The following is a 15895-nucleotide window of genomic DNA, read 5'->3' as shown; positions in this document are numbered from 1 at the left end:
TATATGCTTTAACTTCAGGTCATCCAAGTAAGATTGCTTCATATTTGTTTCAGAATGCTTCAATCTATAATAACTGAAAATTTCATTCAGTTCTTTTAATTTTTAAGAAAGTTATGGGCTTTTGACTGTCCTCGATCACAGCTTTTGAGTTAAGTTAATGGAAATGGAACTTAGCCATTAAATTAATGGAAAAGCAAAAAACAAGATGCTATTTTCAGAGTATGAAAATGGCCATAACCTTTTTTAATACTGAAGCTATGAAAGTGAATTAGGTGTCAAATTAAACTTCTTTTTATGCTTTATCTGATGGGATAAATTGCAGACTTGATTTTTTAAATCTCAAAATTTTGTAACATTGCTACATTTATGGAGCGAAGGAATATTCGCTAAGTCACCTGCTGAGTTTCTCCAGCATTTTTTTTATCTACCTTCGACTTTTCCAGCATCTGCAGTCCCCCCCCCCCCCCCCCCCCCCCCCCACCACCTGAATGGAAGGTTCAACACAATAAAGCGACGACAAGTTTTGCTTTACACTTTTTTTTTCGGTTTTGGTTTATTCAGAAAATACTGCAATCAAAAGAAATGCTTCCCGCGAATCCGTCCACGGTTCCGTACGCCCTTTTGGTCGCGCAGTAATGGCCGGAGGTGGTACATGGAGGGGGGAAAAAAATAGGCTGGGATAAATGGTGCTGCGATACAAAACACTGGGGTCGCCTTAAATCTAACACAAAACAAACCAAAAAAAACAAAAAAAACTCCTTCGCGTTGCTCCCCACCACTAGTCATTCTGGGCAGACGAAAGCTCAAAGCAAAGTGTCTGACATTGCTGCCTGAACCTAGAAAAATATGCACATACGACCTGTATAAAATCGTTGTAAACCTGCTCCAGATTTCCATTCAGAATTTCCAAGTGCCTCGCTCGAAAAAAAGACAGATTTACTACCAACAGGATCACAAAGGTTTTTTTTTACATAAGAAATCGGATACATTTCCGAACAGTGAGAGGTGATCCCTGTTTGTTTGTTGTTTGTTTAATACCTTTCCCAGATTCCTATATATGTCTCCTATTAACAGAGTTCAGAACACACACATTGACATCAGTTGGACAGAGAAGGGAGGGAGGGGGAGGGGGGGGGGGGGGGGGGGATTTCTACCAAGAGGGGGTTTTAATGCCAAAAACAAAAAAACTGCCACCCTCTCACATCTAAAAAAAGGACTCATCGAAATCCGGATTTGTTTCCTCTTCAGCGATATTTGTTGCTTTGAATGTTTCTTGACACAAAACGCTGGAGTAACTCAGCGGGACTGGCAGCATCTCTGGAGTGAAGGAATGGGTCGAGTCCCCTATCTTCTGACCCATTTCAGACTTGTTGGCTTTGACCCGTTCTTTCCCTGTTTCAACCGGACACTGAAAGAAAGGGCAGACGTACGTGTCTCTCTTGTTCTGGGTCGTGGCTCTCCAAATTTTTCTTTTGCTCCTCTCGACCCCTCCCAGTCTCAGTTGTTGTCACAGCAGCTGGTCAGTTGAAGGGGTCCCAGCGGCGTGGAGGGTATGTCCACTGCTATCGTCTCGCCCTGCCCGCTGCTCTCGGCTTCCCAGCGCTTGACCAAGGGATGGTGGACGCGGCTAAGGGAGACGGACACGCTCCTCTTCATGGCCGCCGACACTGACCTGTGCCCCCTCGCCCCCTTCTTCTTCATCTTCATCTCCTCCTCCTCCTTCAGCCCCCGCAGCGCCCACAAGACGCTGGCCGTCGCGAACAGGGCGCAAAGGGTTATTAAGGCAATTAGAAGCGATGGTCGGACCCCGCCGGCGACAGCGGCCCGGCGGCTGTCTTCCCTGGTCGTGCAATTGACGCATGAGGTCTCGGCGCGGAGACCACCGACCCGCGACACACGGACGCATATCACATACTCCGCCAAAGCTTGTAAGCGGGTCAGGTTGTAAGCGTGGACGCCAGCGGGGATCCGAGCCGAGAAGGCGAGAGAGAGGTCCATGTCACTGCTGCTGCTGTTGTTGTCCAACGTACGCGACCAAGTGATGTTGGACGATATAACGTTGGGGGCGACCAGCCAGGAGACCAGGACGTGATGAGAGCCCACCTCTTGCAAGGAGAGCTGCTGCTCGGCGCTGTCTTGGTTTTCCGGGTAAAAGCCGCTCACTTCGATGGCCACGTTTTTCGAGTCGGCTCCCACAAGATTGTGGGCCACACAGGTATAAAGCCCAGCTACGTCTGAGCTGGCATTGAATATCTCCAACGTGCCTTCAGGATGCACCCTGTATCTGCCCGACACGGCGTGGCCCACTAGTTTGTCCCCGGACGGCGTGACCCAGTATATCTCCGGGTCAGGCTCGGCGAAAGCCCGGCAGTGAAGGGAGAGGGACTCTTCCGTCTCCACGCTGAGATGTTCGGGAAAAGCCTCAGGGGAGATGAGAGGTAAGCAGCGATCCGTCATCTCCCGGAATGGGACCTCTCTCAGGTTTGTCCTCTTGAACTCCGGAGGTTCGACGCAAAGAGTGGACTGGGGCTCGATGAAGCGAATGCGGTTTTTGTTGGAGTTCACCCAGCGGATGACACAGTCGCATCTGATGGGGTTGCTGTGAATGCTGATCTCCTGGAGCTTGGAGAGGGACTCCACCGTCTTCTTGTATAAGGCACTCAAGGCATTGTTGTTGAGCATAAGGGTCTCCATCTGTGGAATGAGCCGAAACGCATCGGGGTGGATGTAGGAGAACTTTGGGTTGTTGGTCACCTCCAGTCTGGTCAGTTCAGGTAAGTTGTCCAAAGCAAACTTGTCAATGGAGACCAGTTCCCCCATGTGGCTGATACCCAGCTCTTTAAGGTGGAGCATGTCTGTGAAATCGCTCTGTTGGATTCTTTCAATGGAATTCTTGTTTAAGTCCAAGAACTTGAGACCTGGAACTTTCTGCAGGGCCACCTTGGGAACCTTGGACAAGCTGTTGTCGTAAAAGGAAATGCTTTCGAGATTCTCCAGCCCTTCGAGAGCGTAATCGGAGATTTCCCTCAGCCTCATTCCGCTCAAAACCAAGCTCCTGAGGTTGACGAGGGGCTTGAAATTCATGGTGTTGAGCTGGTCCACGGCATTCTCTCCGATCATGAGGATCTCCAGGCTGGGCAGAGCCTCGAACCACCGGCGGTCAATGGCCCTCAGCTTGTTGGAGTTCAGGTGGAGGCGGAGGAGGTTGTCGAGCCCGAAGAACGCCCCGTCCGGAATGGCGCTGAGCTGGTTGTGGTTCAGGTAGAGCTCCTGGAGGTTGGTGAGAGCGGAGAAGCATCTCTCCGACAGCTCCATCAGCTGGTTCTCCTCCAAGTGAAGGACCAGGAGATTGCTCATGTTGGTCAAGCTGACGTCCTCCATCTGCGAGAAGCTGTTTTGGGACAGGTCCAGTTCGGTCAGGTTCACCAGGTGCTGCAGCTCTCCCGCCCCCATCTTCGCGATCCTGTTACTCTGGAGTAGCAAGGTCTGCGTGCCTTCGGGCAAACCACCCGGAACTTTGGAAATTAAAAAATCATTGCAGTCCACTGTCGGTGCCTCCCTGTACACGGACCTCGGCGTGAACCAAGGTTTAATTTCACACACACACATATCAGGACATTGGACATGCCAGGGTATTGCATGAGTTAAAGTGACAGTCGCCAAGCTGATAAAAATGTACTCCTTCAGCAACATTTTTCCCCCCTACCCCGATTCTAACTCTGCCACCCAAACTTCGAGAGCGCAATTCAGCAATGCCGGGAGATTAATTCTGAAAGAGAATCTCTCAAGTGTCAAGAGGGCATTTTAAGGTGCGGTGTGCGCAGTAACAACGGATCCCGAGTGCCACACCAGTTCTACAATCTCCTCGGTACTTCATGGGCATGTGGCATCCTCCACCGTTAGCTGAGGATTTCTTCCAGTGGACATGGATTATGTTTCATTCAGCATTTGAAGAAAGCAGGTTGCTTGTGCATTAGTGATGGAGAATCATTAGTGATCCTGAAAGGGAAAAATAAGCTGGGTTAGCTAGGCTTAGCTTTGCAAAGAGGTGGACATTTAAAAAAAGTAATTTATGTGCTAATGTAGAAACATAGAAACATAGAAAATAGGTGCAGGAGTAGGCCATTTGGCCCTTCGAGCCTGCACCGCCATTCAATATGATCATGGCTGATCATCCAAATCAATATCCCATACCTGCCTTCTCTCCATACCCCCCTGATCCCTTTAGCCACAAGGGCCACATCTAACTCCCTCTTAAATCTAACCAATGAACTGGCCTCAACTACCTTATGTGGCAGAGAATTCCACAGATTCACCACTCTCTGTGTGAAAAATGATTTTCTCATCTCGGTCCTAAAAGACTTCCCTCTTATCCTTAAATACTTATAAGATTAGATTCATTAATAAACACAATGAATATCATTAATCAACATGCTACTTATCTACACAGTTAACACTGAGGCATTCAGACGTCAGTGATACAGTGCGGAAACAGGCCCTTCGGCCCACCGAGTCCGCGCCGACCAGCAATCGCCCCGTACACTAGCACTGTCCCACACACCAGCGACAATTTACAATTTTACCGTAGCCAATTAACCTACAAACCTGTACGTCTTTGGAGTGCGGGAGGAAACTGGAGCACCAGGAGGAGACCCACGCCGGTCACGGGTAGGAACGCAAAACTCCGTAGAGACAGCACCCGTAGTCAGGATGGAACCCGGGTCCCTGGCGCGGTGAGGAGGCGACTCTACCACTGCGACGCCATGCTGCCCCACATTTCTGTAAAGAAAATGAGTAACGTATGCATTTAAAGTTGGCTCGACAAATGTAACTCCTCATATAGAAGGTACAAGACCATTAGCAATGCATTACAGGAAGTCTCGTGACAGATATGGTTGCTGCCTTTCCTTCAGTGGAGGCCAATTCACTGGATGGACTTAAGAGAGAGTTAGATAGAGCTCTAGGGGCTAGTGGAATCAAGGGATATGGGGAGAAGGCAGGCACGGGTTATTGATTGGGGACGATCAGCCATGATCACAATGAATGGCTTTGTTGGCTCGAAGGGCCGAATGGCCTCCTCCTGCACCTATTTTCTATGTAACTTTCCTTTGATGAAAGAATGGATCGACTGGGCTTATATTCACTGGAATTTAGAAGGATGTGAGAGGATTTTATAGAACCATATAAAATTCTTAAGGGATTGGACAAGCTAGATGCAGGAAAAATGTTCCAGATGTTGGGGGAGTCCAGAACCAGGGGTCACAGTTTAAGAATAAGGGATAGGCTATTTAGGACTGGGAGAAAGATATAACACTAAGGACTCAAAGAATAAAATTTCACTATATGCTGATGATATCCTTTTATATATTACTAATACACAAACGAGTATACCCACCTTATTAACACTAATTGAGGAATTCGGCTCTTTTTCAGGATATAGAATAAATTGGAATAAAAGCGAAATTATGTCTTTAAAACCACAGGATTCGAGACACTTACTAAAATTCCCCTTCAAAATTGCAACAGAAAAATTCAAGTATCTGGGTATTCAAATTACGAGAAGACACAAATCATTATTTAGTGCCAATTTTATACCACTATTAAATAAACTGAATGGTATGATTAAATTTTGGAAAACGCTTCCGCTCTCATTGATAGGTAGAATTAACGCTATAAAAATAACTTTCTTACCACAATTAATATATTTGTTTCAAGCGATCCCAATATATATTCCAAAATATTTTTTCAAAAAACTAGATTCCACTATCACTAATTTTATATGGGATTACAGAACACATAGAATTCAACGAAAGCATTTGTGCAAATCTAAAGAAGTTGGGGGTTTATCATTACCTAACTTTATGTATTACTACTGGGCAGTGCATATTAAGAACATAATGTACTGGCTGGATAGTTCCACTCAGCAGTTGGAGTGGATAAGAATGGAGAAAGAGGAGTGCTATCCGCACGATATAGGAACGATCCTGCTCTCACCGATAAAATTGAATAGTATAATATATAAGAAGAACCCAATTATTCACAATATAATAAGAATTTGGAAACAAATAAAAGTATCCTTGAAATTAAATAATTTATCAGTACTAACCCCACTATTGAACAACCCCGCATTCAAACCTTCTCTCATCGACAACACATATCAACAATGGGATAGACTGGGGATTAGGAAAGCAGGGGATATGTATGAATTGGGTAAACTGTTATCATTTCAACAATTAAAATTAAAATTTAAATTGAAGGATAATCAATATTTTAAATATATACAGGTATGTGACTTTATGAAGAAATATACACATAGATTTCAAACTATATTTTTAGACCCTTTAGAAGAAGCAATGAATATTAAGGCTGATTCACAAAAATTAATATACTTTTATAATAATATATTATATAGAGAATCACCCTCAACAGAAGCACTAAGGGAAGATTGGGAACATGAGCTAATGATAAAGATCTCGAAGGATAGATGGGAAAAGTATTTGATGAATACACATAACTGTTCTATTAATGCAAGACATAATTTAATTCAATTCAAATTATTACATAGACTATATTATTCAAAAACGAGGTTGAATAAATTTTATCCAAACGTCTCTCCCAGATGTGATAAATGTTTGTTTCAAAACGCTAATATAACACATTTTCATTTGTAGGATGTACAAAGTTGAATACATTTTGGAGTGATATATTTGATATATTTACAAAGCTCTTCAAGTCAAGAATAGAACCCAAAATGGAATGGATTATATTTGGAATAATAGGAGAAGATACCAATTTAAATAAAGACCAAAATGTTTTTTTTAATTATGGGTTAATAATTGGAAAGAAATTGATACTTAAATTTTGGAAAAATACAACCATACCAACTGTTAAAATGTGGATTAGGAATATGATGGACATAGCACACCTTGAAGAAATGAGACTCCGACTAATAGATAAATATGACCAATTCTTAAGGAGTTGGTCTCCTTTCATCGACTTTTTGGAATCATGTGATGCAGCGGTACCATAAGGATTGCTGATTTCAGTTCATGACGTGGATAGTTCTACATCTCCGAATACAGATTTGAAAAATTCTCTTTTAAGGGGCCTTCTCTTCTATTTCTACTTTCCACTTTTTCTTTTTTCTTTTCTTTTTTTTATTTTTTATATACACACTTCACGTTTTTCTACTCTCTACCATCTATTTTTCCACTTTTTCCCCTTTCTATTGTTTTCTTTTTCTTGTCTTGCTTACTTCCTTCTCATAACATAAAACTAGAGGTTGTACATAGAATGGATTACCGTATGACATAGTTGGCACCTAAAATTAGGTGCCACTGTATTGTTTTGTACTGTATTAACTTCTAATAAAATAAACAAAAAAACAAAAAAAAAAAGAAAGAAAAACGTTTTCACCCAGAGAGTTGTGAATCTGTGGAATTCTTTGCCACAGAAGGCAGTGGAGGCCAATTCACTGGATGTATTCAAGAGAGAGTTCGAGAGTGCTAATGGAATCAAGGGATATGGGGAGAGTGGGGAGAAAGCAGGAACGAGGTACTGATTCTGGATGATCAGCCATGATCATATTGAATGGCAGTACTGACTCGAAGGGCTGAATGACCTACTCCTGCACCTATTTTCCTATGTTTCTAGTGGGTCTGGCGTGTGGGAATGAAGTTCCCCTCGGATTCACAAATTGGAAGGAGTCCAAGGAAGCTCTATTCAGCCCTCAGCCATCACAGGTGTGCAGCAACATAAGTCTGCTCACAAATTGGCGGTGCCACGAAAGCTAACTGGTATCGGGAACGGCAGTGCCTTGGACCGTGCCGCGATGGCGGACCCTTAGCAGCGCTGAGGTCGCGAGTTAAACTGCGCTACACGACAAATGAACACAATAAATGTGGTGATTTGCTGGCTGTGACCAGACATGAAATGAGTGCGAAAACCACCACATCATTATAGAAAACTCTACTGGTTCATTAGTGCTCTTCTAGTGAAGGAAACTGTCTCTCTTTGCCCAATTTGGCCTCTGCATGACTGTAATCTAGTCTGAGTGGTTGATTATTAATGGGTTTTTTTTGCCAGTGACAGCATAAGCAATTGCAGCTTGGACTAGGTACAGATGAGAATTAATGTTCATGCCAATGTTACAAATTTAAATAGTGGTCCAGTCAGTCTGCTTTGTTTCTGCTAATATTTAGATGGCTGGATTCATATTTTCCATTTCAGTTCTATCCTATTGCCAGGTACAGTGAAATGCTTTTATGCGTGCTAACCAGCCACCCTGTAGTGTGCAGATACGTTTAGTTTCAGTTTTAGAGATACAGCGCAGAAACAGGCCCAGCGGCCCACCGAGTCCGCGCCGACCAGCGATCCCCCCCCCTCCGCACATTGACGCTATCCTAAGCACACCGGGGACAATTTGCATTTATACCAAGCCAATTCACCTGCAAACCTGCACGTCTTTGGAGTGCGGGAGGAAACCATAGGTCTCGGAGGAAACCCACGCAGGTCAAGGGGAGAAGGTACAAACTCCGTACAGACAGCGCACGTCCGTGGTCAGGATCGTAGCCAGGTGCGCCCAATGGGTGCGCCGCGTTCATTCGTAGATGAACGCATGTGTGGCTTTGCTCCTCAACCGTGTCCATCAGAAACTGGGAGGAAATTTTCGGCAGAAACAAGTAACTTCAGTGATACTGGTTTACGAAGGGCCTATTTCTGCGCTGTATCTCGAAACTAAACTTACAATCACCATTGCATAATTGAATGGGGTGTCCAAAACAATTACACAAAGCCAATTTTAACCAATTATGACTCCGTCGGCATGACTACATTTTTAGGGAGAGAATAAATATTGCAATTTTGATTTTCAAATGAGGTACTTCATTTCGGGCCAGGACTCTTACCTCCACGCTATCTGCGAATCAACCCGTCCGCACCTAGGCAAAATCCCTTCCCTAACAAGATAATCGAAACTGAACACAATACTCCAAGTAGAGACAGAAACTGCTGGAGTAACTCAGCAGGACAGGCAGCATCTCCGGTGGTAGACACAAGAAACTGGAGTAACTCAGCGGGACAGGCAGCATCTCTGGAGAGGAGGAATGGGTGACGTTTCGGGTCAGAGACGTTGCCTGACCCGCTGAGTTACTCCATCACTGTGCGTCTCTCTGAGAAGAACAGCGGAACTCTTTGGGATCCCTGAGGTCCATGGATTTGTGCCTTCAGGAGCAGACGGAGGAAAAGGAAAGGACAAACTTCAGGGCAGGATTTGGTTAACATTCTGGATTAGGCCTCGTTCCCCTGGGCAAGAGGTTTATTTAAATTTCAAGCAGTCTCCTTAAATTGCCACAATAGATTATGAACGGCCCTCCACTTCCTGCTGCGATGGGTGGTCTGGCGTTACAGCTGTTTGGTAAAGCAAAGCTCATTACATACCAGTTATTTTATGGCATTTTCATTACTGCAACCGCACTGGGATTTCCACAGGGGAAATGTTACTTCACATGCAATTCACAGTCATGATTGCCTACGCAAATGCTTACGCGCTTTTGATCGAGGGAGTGCAGGGTAGGTTCATCAGGTTAATTCCCGGGATGGCGGGACTGACATGTGATGAAAGAATGGAGTCGACTGGGCTTGCATTCACTAGAATTCAGAAGGATGAGCGGCGATCTTAGAAGAAACATATAACCTTCTTGAGGGATTTTAGACAGGCTAGATGCAGGAAAAATGTTCCCGATGTTGGGGGAGTCCAGAACCAGGGGTCACAGTTTAAGAATAAGGGGTAGGCCATTTAGGACTGAGATGAGGAAAAACCTTTTCACCCAGAGAGTTGTAAATCCGTGGAATTCTCTGCCACAGAAGGCAGTGGAGACCAATTCACTGGATGTATTCAAGAGAGAGTTAGATTTAGTTTTTAGGGCTAATGGAATCAAGGGATATGGGGAAGAAGACTTTGGATGATCGGCCACGATTATATTGAATGACGGTGCTGACTCGATGGGCCAAATGGGAACCTATTTTCTATGTTTCTCCATGTTTCTATGATTAAAATCTTAAAAAAAAAATATATGTTTGACTCCAGGAGTTGAAACGAGCAACAATGGCTGCTGAGAAATAAAGGGATTTTATACACAGGCTGGTTTGACAAGTTGTTGTTCCTTTCCTTTGCTCCAGGAGGTGATTTAAAAGACAATCTCGCACCGTGTGTCCCCGGGGAGAATAAAAAACCAGCTACCACTTGCCATGACCCTATAAATGACCCAGACAAAGATGGTACCTCCTTGCTGAAAGAAAACCTTGTGTTCGTATCGTGTCTTTCATTGCCCCCAAATGTCCCAAAGTGTATTTTGTTAATGTGGTCACAACCACACAACTTTTTTTACACAAAGGATGGTGGGTGTATGGAACGAGCTGCCGGAGGCAGTAGTCGAGGCTGGTACTATCATACCCCATTTAAGAGATATTAAGAGATACTGCCTGTAAGGGAAATTCATTTTGTTGTCTCTAACTGAGACAATGACAATAAATTTGAATACAATACAATACATTACAATTTGGACAGGTACATGGATAGGGTAGGTTTAGTGGGACAACATGTGTAGGAAAGAACATAGAAACATGGAAAATAGGTGCAGGAGTAGGCCATTCGGCCCTTCGAGCCTGCACCGCCATTCAATATGATCATGGCTGATCATCCAACCCAGTATCCTGTACCTGCCTTCTCTCCATACCCCCTGATCCCTTTAGCCACAAGGGCCACATCTAACTCCCTCATAAATGTAGCCAATGAATTGGCCTCAACTACCTTCTGTGGCAGAGAATTCCACAGATTCACCACTCTCTGTGTGAAAAATGTTTTTCTCATCTCGGTCCTAAAAGACTTTCCCCTTATCCTTAAACTGTGACCCCTTGGTCTGGACTTCCCCAACATCGGGAACAATCTTCCTGCATCTAGCCTGTCCAACCCCTTAAGAATTTTGTACGTTTCAATAAGATCCCCCCTCAATCTTCTAAATTCTAGCGAGTACAAGCCGAGTCTGTCCAGTCTTTCTTCATATGAATGTCCTGCCGTCCCAGGAATCAGTCTGGTGAACCTTCTCTGTACTCCCTCTATGGCAAGAACTCCAGATGCTGCTTTAAATCGAAGGTAGACACAAAATACTGGAGTAACTCAGCGGGTCAGGCAGCATCTCTGGAGAGAAGGAATGGGTGACGTTTCGGGTCGAGACCCTTCTTCAGGTTTAAAGTGTACTCGAGCCAGGTGGGACTTGTGTAAATGGGTCGGCATGAGCAAGTTGGGCCGAAGGGCCTGTTTTCACGCTGTATGACTCTCTATGACACTCTCTCTCTCTTTGACTCCATACATCATTGGAAACACAACATACAAAATGAACACAACAAAATGGCACAACAATGTAACAAAAGTCTTTAAGAAGGAACTGCAGATGCTGGAAAATCGAAGGTACACAAAAATGCTGGAGAAACTCAGCGGGTGCAGCAGCATCTATGGAGCGAAGGAAATAGGCAACGTTTCGGGCCGAGACCCTGAAGGAAATAGGCAACGTTTCGGCCCGAAACCCGGAAGGGTTTCGGGCCGAAAAGTTGCCTATTTCCTTCGCTCCATAGATGCTGCTGCACCCGCTGAGTTTCTCCAGCATTTTTGTGTACGAACAAAAGTCTTTCCATTTTCTTCCTGTTGCCTGTCCGGCAGAAGGTACTGAAGCTCCAAAAAAGGGGGCATCACCAGGACTCAGGCTTCTGAACGTTCCTTCCATAAGCTAGGGTGCTGTCCGATTCACCTCTACCCCATTGTGGACATTGGACTTTGTCTGTTGAACTGGTGCGCTACAATGCTGAGAACTATATTCTGCACCATGTATCTTCCCCTTTGCTCTATCTATAGTACTTGAGTTTGACTTGATTGTATGTATGTATAGTATTATCTGATCCATTTAGACAGCATGCAAAACAGAGCTTTTCACTGTACCTCGGTACACACAACTATAATAAACTTAAAACCATGAGCCAAAAGCAAACTGCCGGAGGAACTCAGTGGTATCTGGGAAGGGAAACCAGAAGTTCATGAGTGATAGGAGCAGAATTTGGCCATTCGGCCCATCAAGTCTAGTCCGCCATTCAATCATGGCTGATCTATCTTTCCCTCCTCACCCCATTCTCATCCCAAAGTCCTTCAAGTGCCAGGAGTCACAAGAGATTGCAGATGCTGGAATCTGGAGCAAAAAATAAATGGTTGGAGGAACTCGGAGAGTCTAGTTGCATCTGCTATCTTTCATCTCTGCTCTGTCTACCTTTCACATATTGCCCCTGTATCATTTCTCCTCCTCTCTTCAAACTGGCTACATTCTCTCTCCACTCCCAGCCCTGATGCAGTCTCGACCCAAAACATCAATAATTCCCCCATCCCCCCCCCCCCCCCCCCCCCCCCTCCCCCCCACAGTTGCTACTCAACCCGCTGAGTTCCTTCAGAATTTTGGGGGTTTTTTGCTCCATGTGGTAGATCTTGAATTCACAACCTCCTGATTCAGAGATGTTTATAGATTCTCAATCCTTCACCAACAATATGGACCACAAGATTGATGACATGGATAGGGCATGGATTTGGAAGGATAAGGACCAAATGCGGGCAGGTGGGACTAGTGTAGCTGGGACATGTTGGCCAGCGTGGGCAAGTCGGGCCAAAGGGCCTGTTTCCACGCTGTATCACTCTATGACTTGAGAATCACTTTGATTTAGTTGTGTCTTTAAACTGGTTTCATGGCCTTTTTGTTCTGTTATAACTTCCTTCTGCCTTCTTCCCCCATAGCATTGATATTAGTAACCAGTGCAATGTCACGGAACATTAACTTAATACCATTGTGTATTACCTATGTACGCTCATTGTTGCAAGTACATCGTAATTGGGCTGGATGACTCCCATTCAGACAAAGTGTGTCTGACAATTTAAAAGGTATAGAAACATAGAAACAAAGAAAATAGGTGCAGGAGTAGGCCATTCGGCCCTACGAGCCTGCACCGCCATTCAATATGGTCATGGCTGATCATCCAACTCAGTATCCTGTACCTCCCTTCTCTCCATACCCCCTGATACCTTTAGCCACAAGGGCCACATCTAACTCCCTCTTAAATATAGCCAATGAACTGGCCTCAACTACCTTCTGTGGCAGAGAGTTCCAGAAATTCACCACTCTCTGTGTGAAAAATGTTTTTCTCATCTCGGTCCTAAAGGATTTCCCCTTTATCCTTAAACTGTGACCCCTTGTCCTGGACTTCCCCAATATCGGGAACAATCTTCCTGCATCTAGCCTGTCCAACCCCATAAGAATTTTGTAAGTTTCTATAAGATCCCCCCCTCAATCTTCTAAATTCTAGCGAGTACAAGCCGAGTCTATCCAGTCTTTCTTCATATGAAAGTCCTGACATCCCAGGAATCAGTCTGGTGAACCTTCTCTGTGCTCCCTCTATGGCAAGAATGTCTTTCCTCAGATTTGGAGACCAAAACTGTACTCAGTACTCCAGGTGTGGTCTCACCAAGACTGTTCATTCTTCAGCTGTAAGGAAATGTGTCTTGTAGATAATTATAGGGATTGGTCTTGAGAGGGTTAAAAGACTGAAGTTTTATCTGGGACAGCCGTCCTGTTCAACACATCAACTTTTGAATGAATGCTATCCTCATGCTAATGGCTGGAGTGGCCCCATAGGGTCCTCGTGGCGGGGCTGGAAGCTGGAAGTATCCCGAGCTAATTTTGCCACCACCATCATCTATTGCGACAAGTGACGGCTCCCACTGATTGTCGCCGGAAGCTCGCGTCCTTTTCAGGACGGACTATGACAGCGAGGTCAACATTTGTAACGAGATGGACACGATAAAGAAGAAGAAGAAGAATGGCTGGAGTGATATTATGGTCAGAAATGCTTGCATGTGGTAATCCAGAGAGGACCGAAGGCACTGATTTACAACAGAGAGAGAGAGTGTGGGTGTGTGTGTGTGAGAGAGACATAGAAAATAGAAAATAGGTGCAGGAGGAGGCCATTCGATCCTTCGAGCCAGCACCGCTGAGACAGAGAGAGTGAGTGAAAGAGAGAGTTGAGAGGGAGAGCAAGGGAAAGTGTGTGTGTGAGAGAGACAGAGTGCGTGAGAAAGAGAGAGAGAGAGAGAGGGGGGTTTCAGAGAGAGAGAGTGTGTGTCTGATAGAGGGAGAAGAGAGGGAGAGCGAGGGTGTGGGTGAGAAAGGGCGAGTATGTGTGTGAGCGAGAGTGCGTGAGAGAGAGAGAGTGTGTGAGACAGAAAAGAAGAGAGAGAGAGAGAGATGGTCTGGGCTGCGTCATAAGTTAATAAGTTATAGGAGAAGAATTAGGCCATTCGGCCCATCAAGTCTATTTACATGCATTGGATGTATAAATGTTAGTTATGTGGTGGTACAGGGTGGTTACTAATATGATGTTACTAACGTGGTGGTGGTGGTTCCTAATATGGTGTTATTAATATGGTGCCACCTTTAGAGTGGAGATGAGGAGGAATTTCTTTAGCCAGAGGGTGGTGAATCTGTGGAACTCTTCGCCACAGATGGCTGTGGAGGCCAAGTCAGTGGCTATATTTGAAGTGGAGACTGATAGGTTCTTGATTAGTAAGAGCACTAATGAGGAGATGGGAGGAGAATGGGGTTGAGAGGGTAAATAGATCAGCCATGATCGAATGGAGGAGAAGTCTCGATGGGCCGAATGGCCTCATTCTACTCCTATGTCTGAGGATCTTATGATCAACGTCGAATAATTGAATGGGGTCAAAATTGATCACACAAAGCTACTTAGAAGGTGCCACTAAAATTTGGGGAGAAAAAAAATATTGTAATTTTGATTTTCAAATGGAGTACCTCAAATCTGATAGATGTCTTATGTTGTTTAATGCTTAAATTCCTAAAAATATATATATAATTAAATCTTACCTAGACAGAAAGTTCACGCAATATCCAAATGGAACCAGTAATCTAGGATAAACGTGAGAAAAATACTAATCAATCACAATGGTCTCAAGTTCCATTAGAATACGAAATGTGCTCTTAGCTTTTTAAAGGAAACCCGCTTCTGCTGTTACGAAAAACTTTGGATAGAATGCATGGGCGACTCAGGAATAAATAATGACTCAGCTCATACAACAGTTTCCGTGAAAACTTGTAGTTTAGTTTAGAGATACAGCGCGGAAACAGGTCCTCCGGCCCACCGAGTCTGCCCAGAACCAATGATCCCCGCATACTCCAACTGGTCCAGAACGCAGAACCGACTCCAACTGGTCCAGAACGCAGCCGCCCGACTCATCACCCACACCAAATCCTGGCATCACATCACTCCAGTCCTCAAAAAACTTCACTGGCTTCCCATCTCCCACCGGATCACCTACAAAATCCTGGTCCTCACCTACAAAGCCCTCCACCATCTGGCCCCCCCATATCTCACTGACCTCCTCTCCCCCTACCAACCTTCACAGTCCCTCAGATCCACATCAGCCGGTCTCCTCTCCATCCACAAGTCTAACCTCCGCAGTTTTGGGGACAGAGCCTTCTCCAGGGCAGCTCCCAGGCTCTGGAACTCCCTCCCCCAACTGATCCGCAATTCCGTGTCCCTCACCATCTTCCAGTCCCGCCTCAAGACCCATCTCTTCACCTCTGCCTATCCTTAGCCCCACGTCCCCGTCCCTTTTCATCTGTGCATTAATTGCCTCATACTGTGTTTTGTATTGAATTCTGTCTTTACTTTGTGTACTAGTCATGTCTCTACTATTTATTTCATTCCCCTTATATGTTTTTCCTCTACATGCTCAATTTTTGTAAGGTGTCCTTGAGACTCTTGAAAGGCGCCCATAAATAAAATTTAT

General features: G+C 44.8%; 1 protein-coding gene across 2 annotated transcripts; it reads right to left on the bottom strand.

Annotated features, from left to right (window-relative positions):
- Nucleotides 1-521: 521 nt before the first annotated feature.
- Nucleotides 522-8476, bottom strand: lrrn2 (leucine rich repeat neuronal 2). Of its 2 annotated transcripts, none has more exons than XM_033042842.1 (2): nt 8456-8476; nt 522-3999 (listed from the first exon to the last, which is right to left on the bottom strand). In XM_033042842.1, exon 2 carries the CDS (start codon nt 3691-3693, stop codon nt 1498-1500), a length of 2196 nt encoding a protein of 731 aa, XP_032898733.1. In that variant the 5' UTR covers nt 3694-3999; nt 8456-8476; the 3' UTR covers nt 522-1497. The 2 variants fall into 2 exon arrangements, with proteins under 2 accessions (XP_032898733.1, XP_032898732.1); XM_033042841.1 differs by lacking the exon at nt 8456-8476 and adding an exon at nt 4606-4645.
- Nucleotides 8477-15895: the final 7419 nt, after the last annotated feature.

This window comes from Amblyraja radiata, chromosome 24, assembly GCF_010909765.2.
Source record: "Amblyraja radiata isolate CabotCenter1 chromosome 24, sAmbRad1.1.pri, whole genome shotgun sequence".
In the NCBI taxonomy this organism is placed as follows: Eukaryota; Metazoa; Chordata; class Chondrichthyes; order Rajiformes; family Rajidae; genus Amblyraja; species Amblyraja radiata.
The sequence above is the reverse complement of the archived record's forward strand: the minus strand, read 5'-3'. Positions and strand labels throughout refer to the sequence as shown.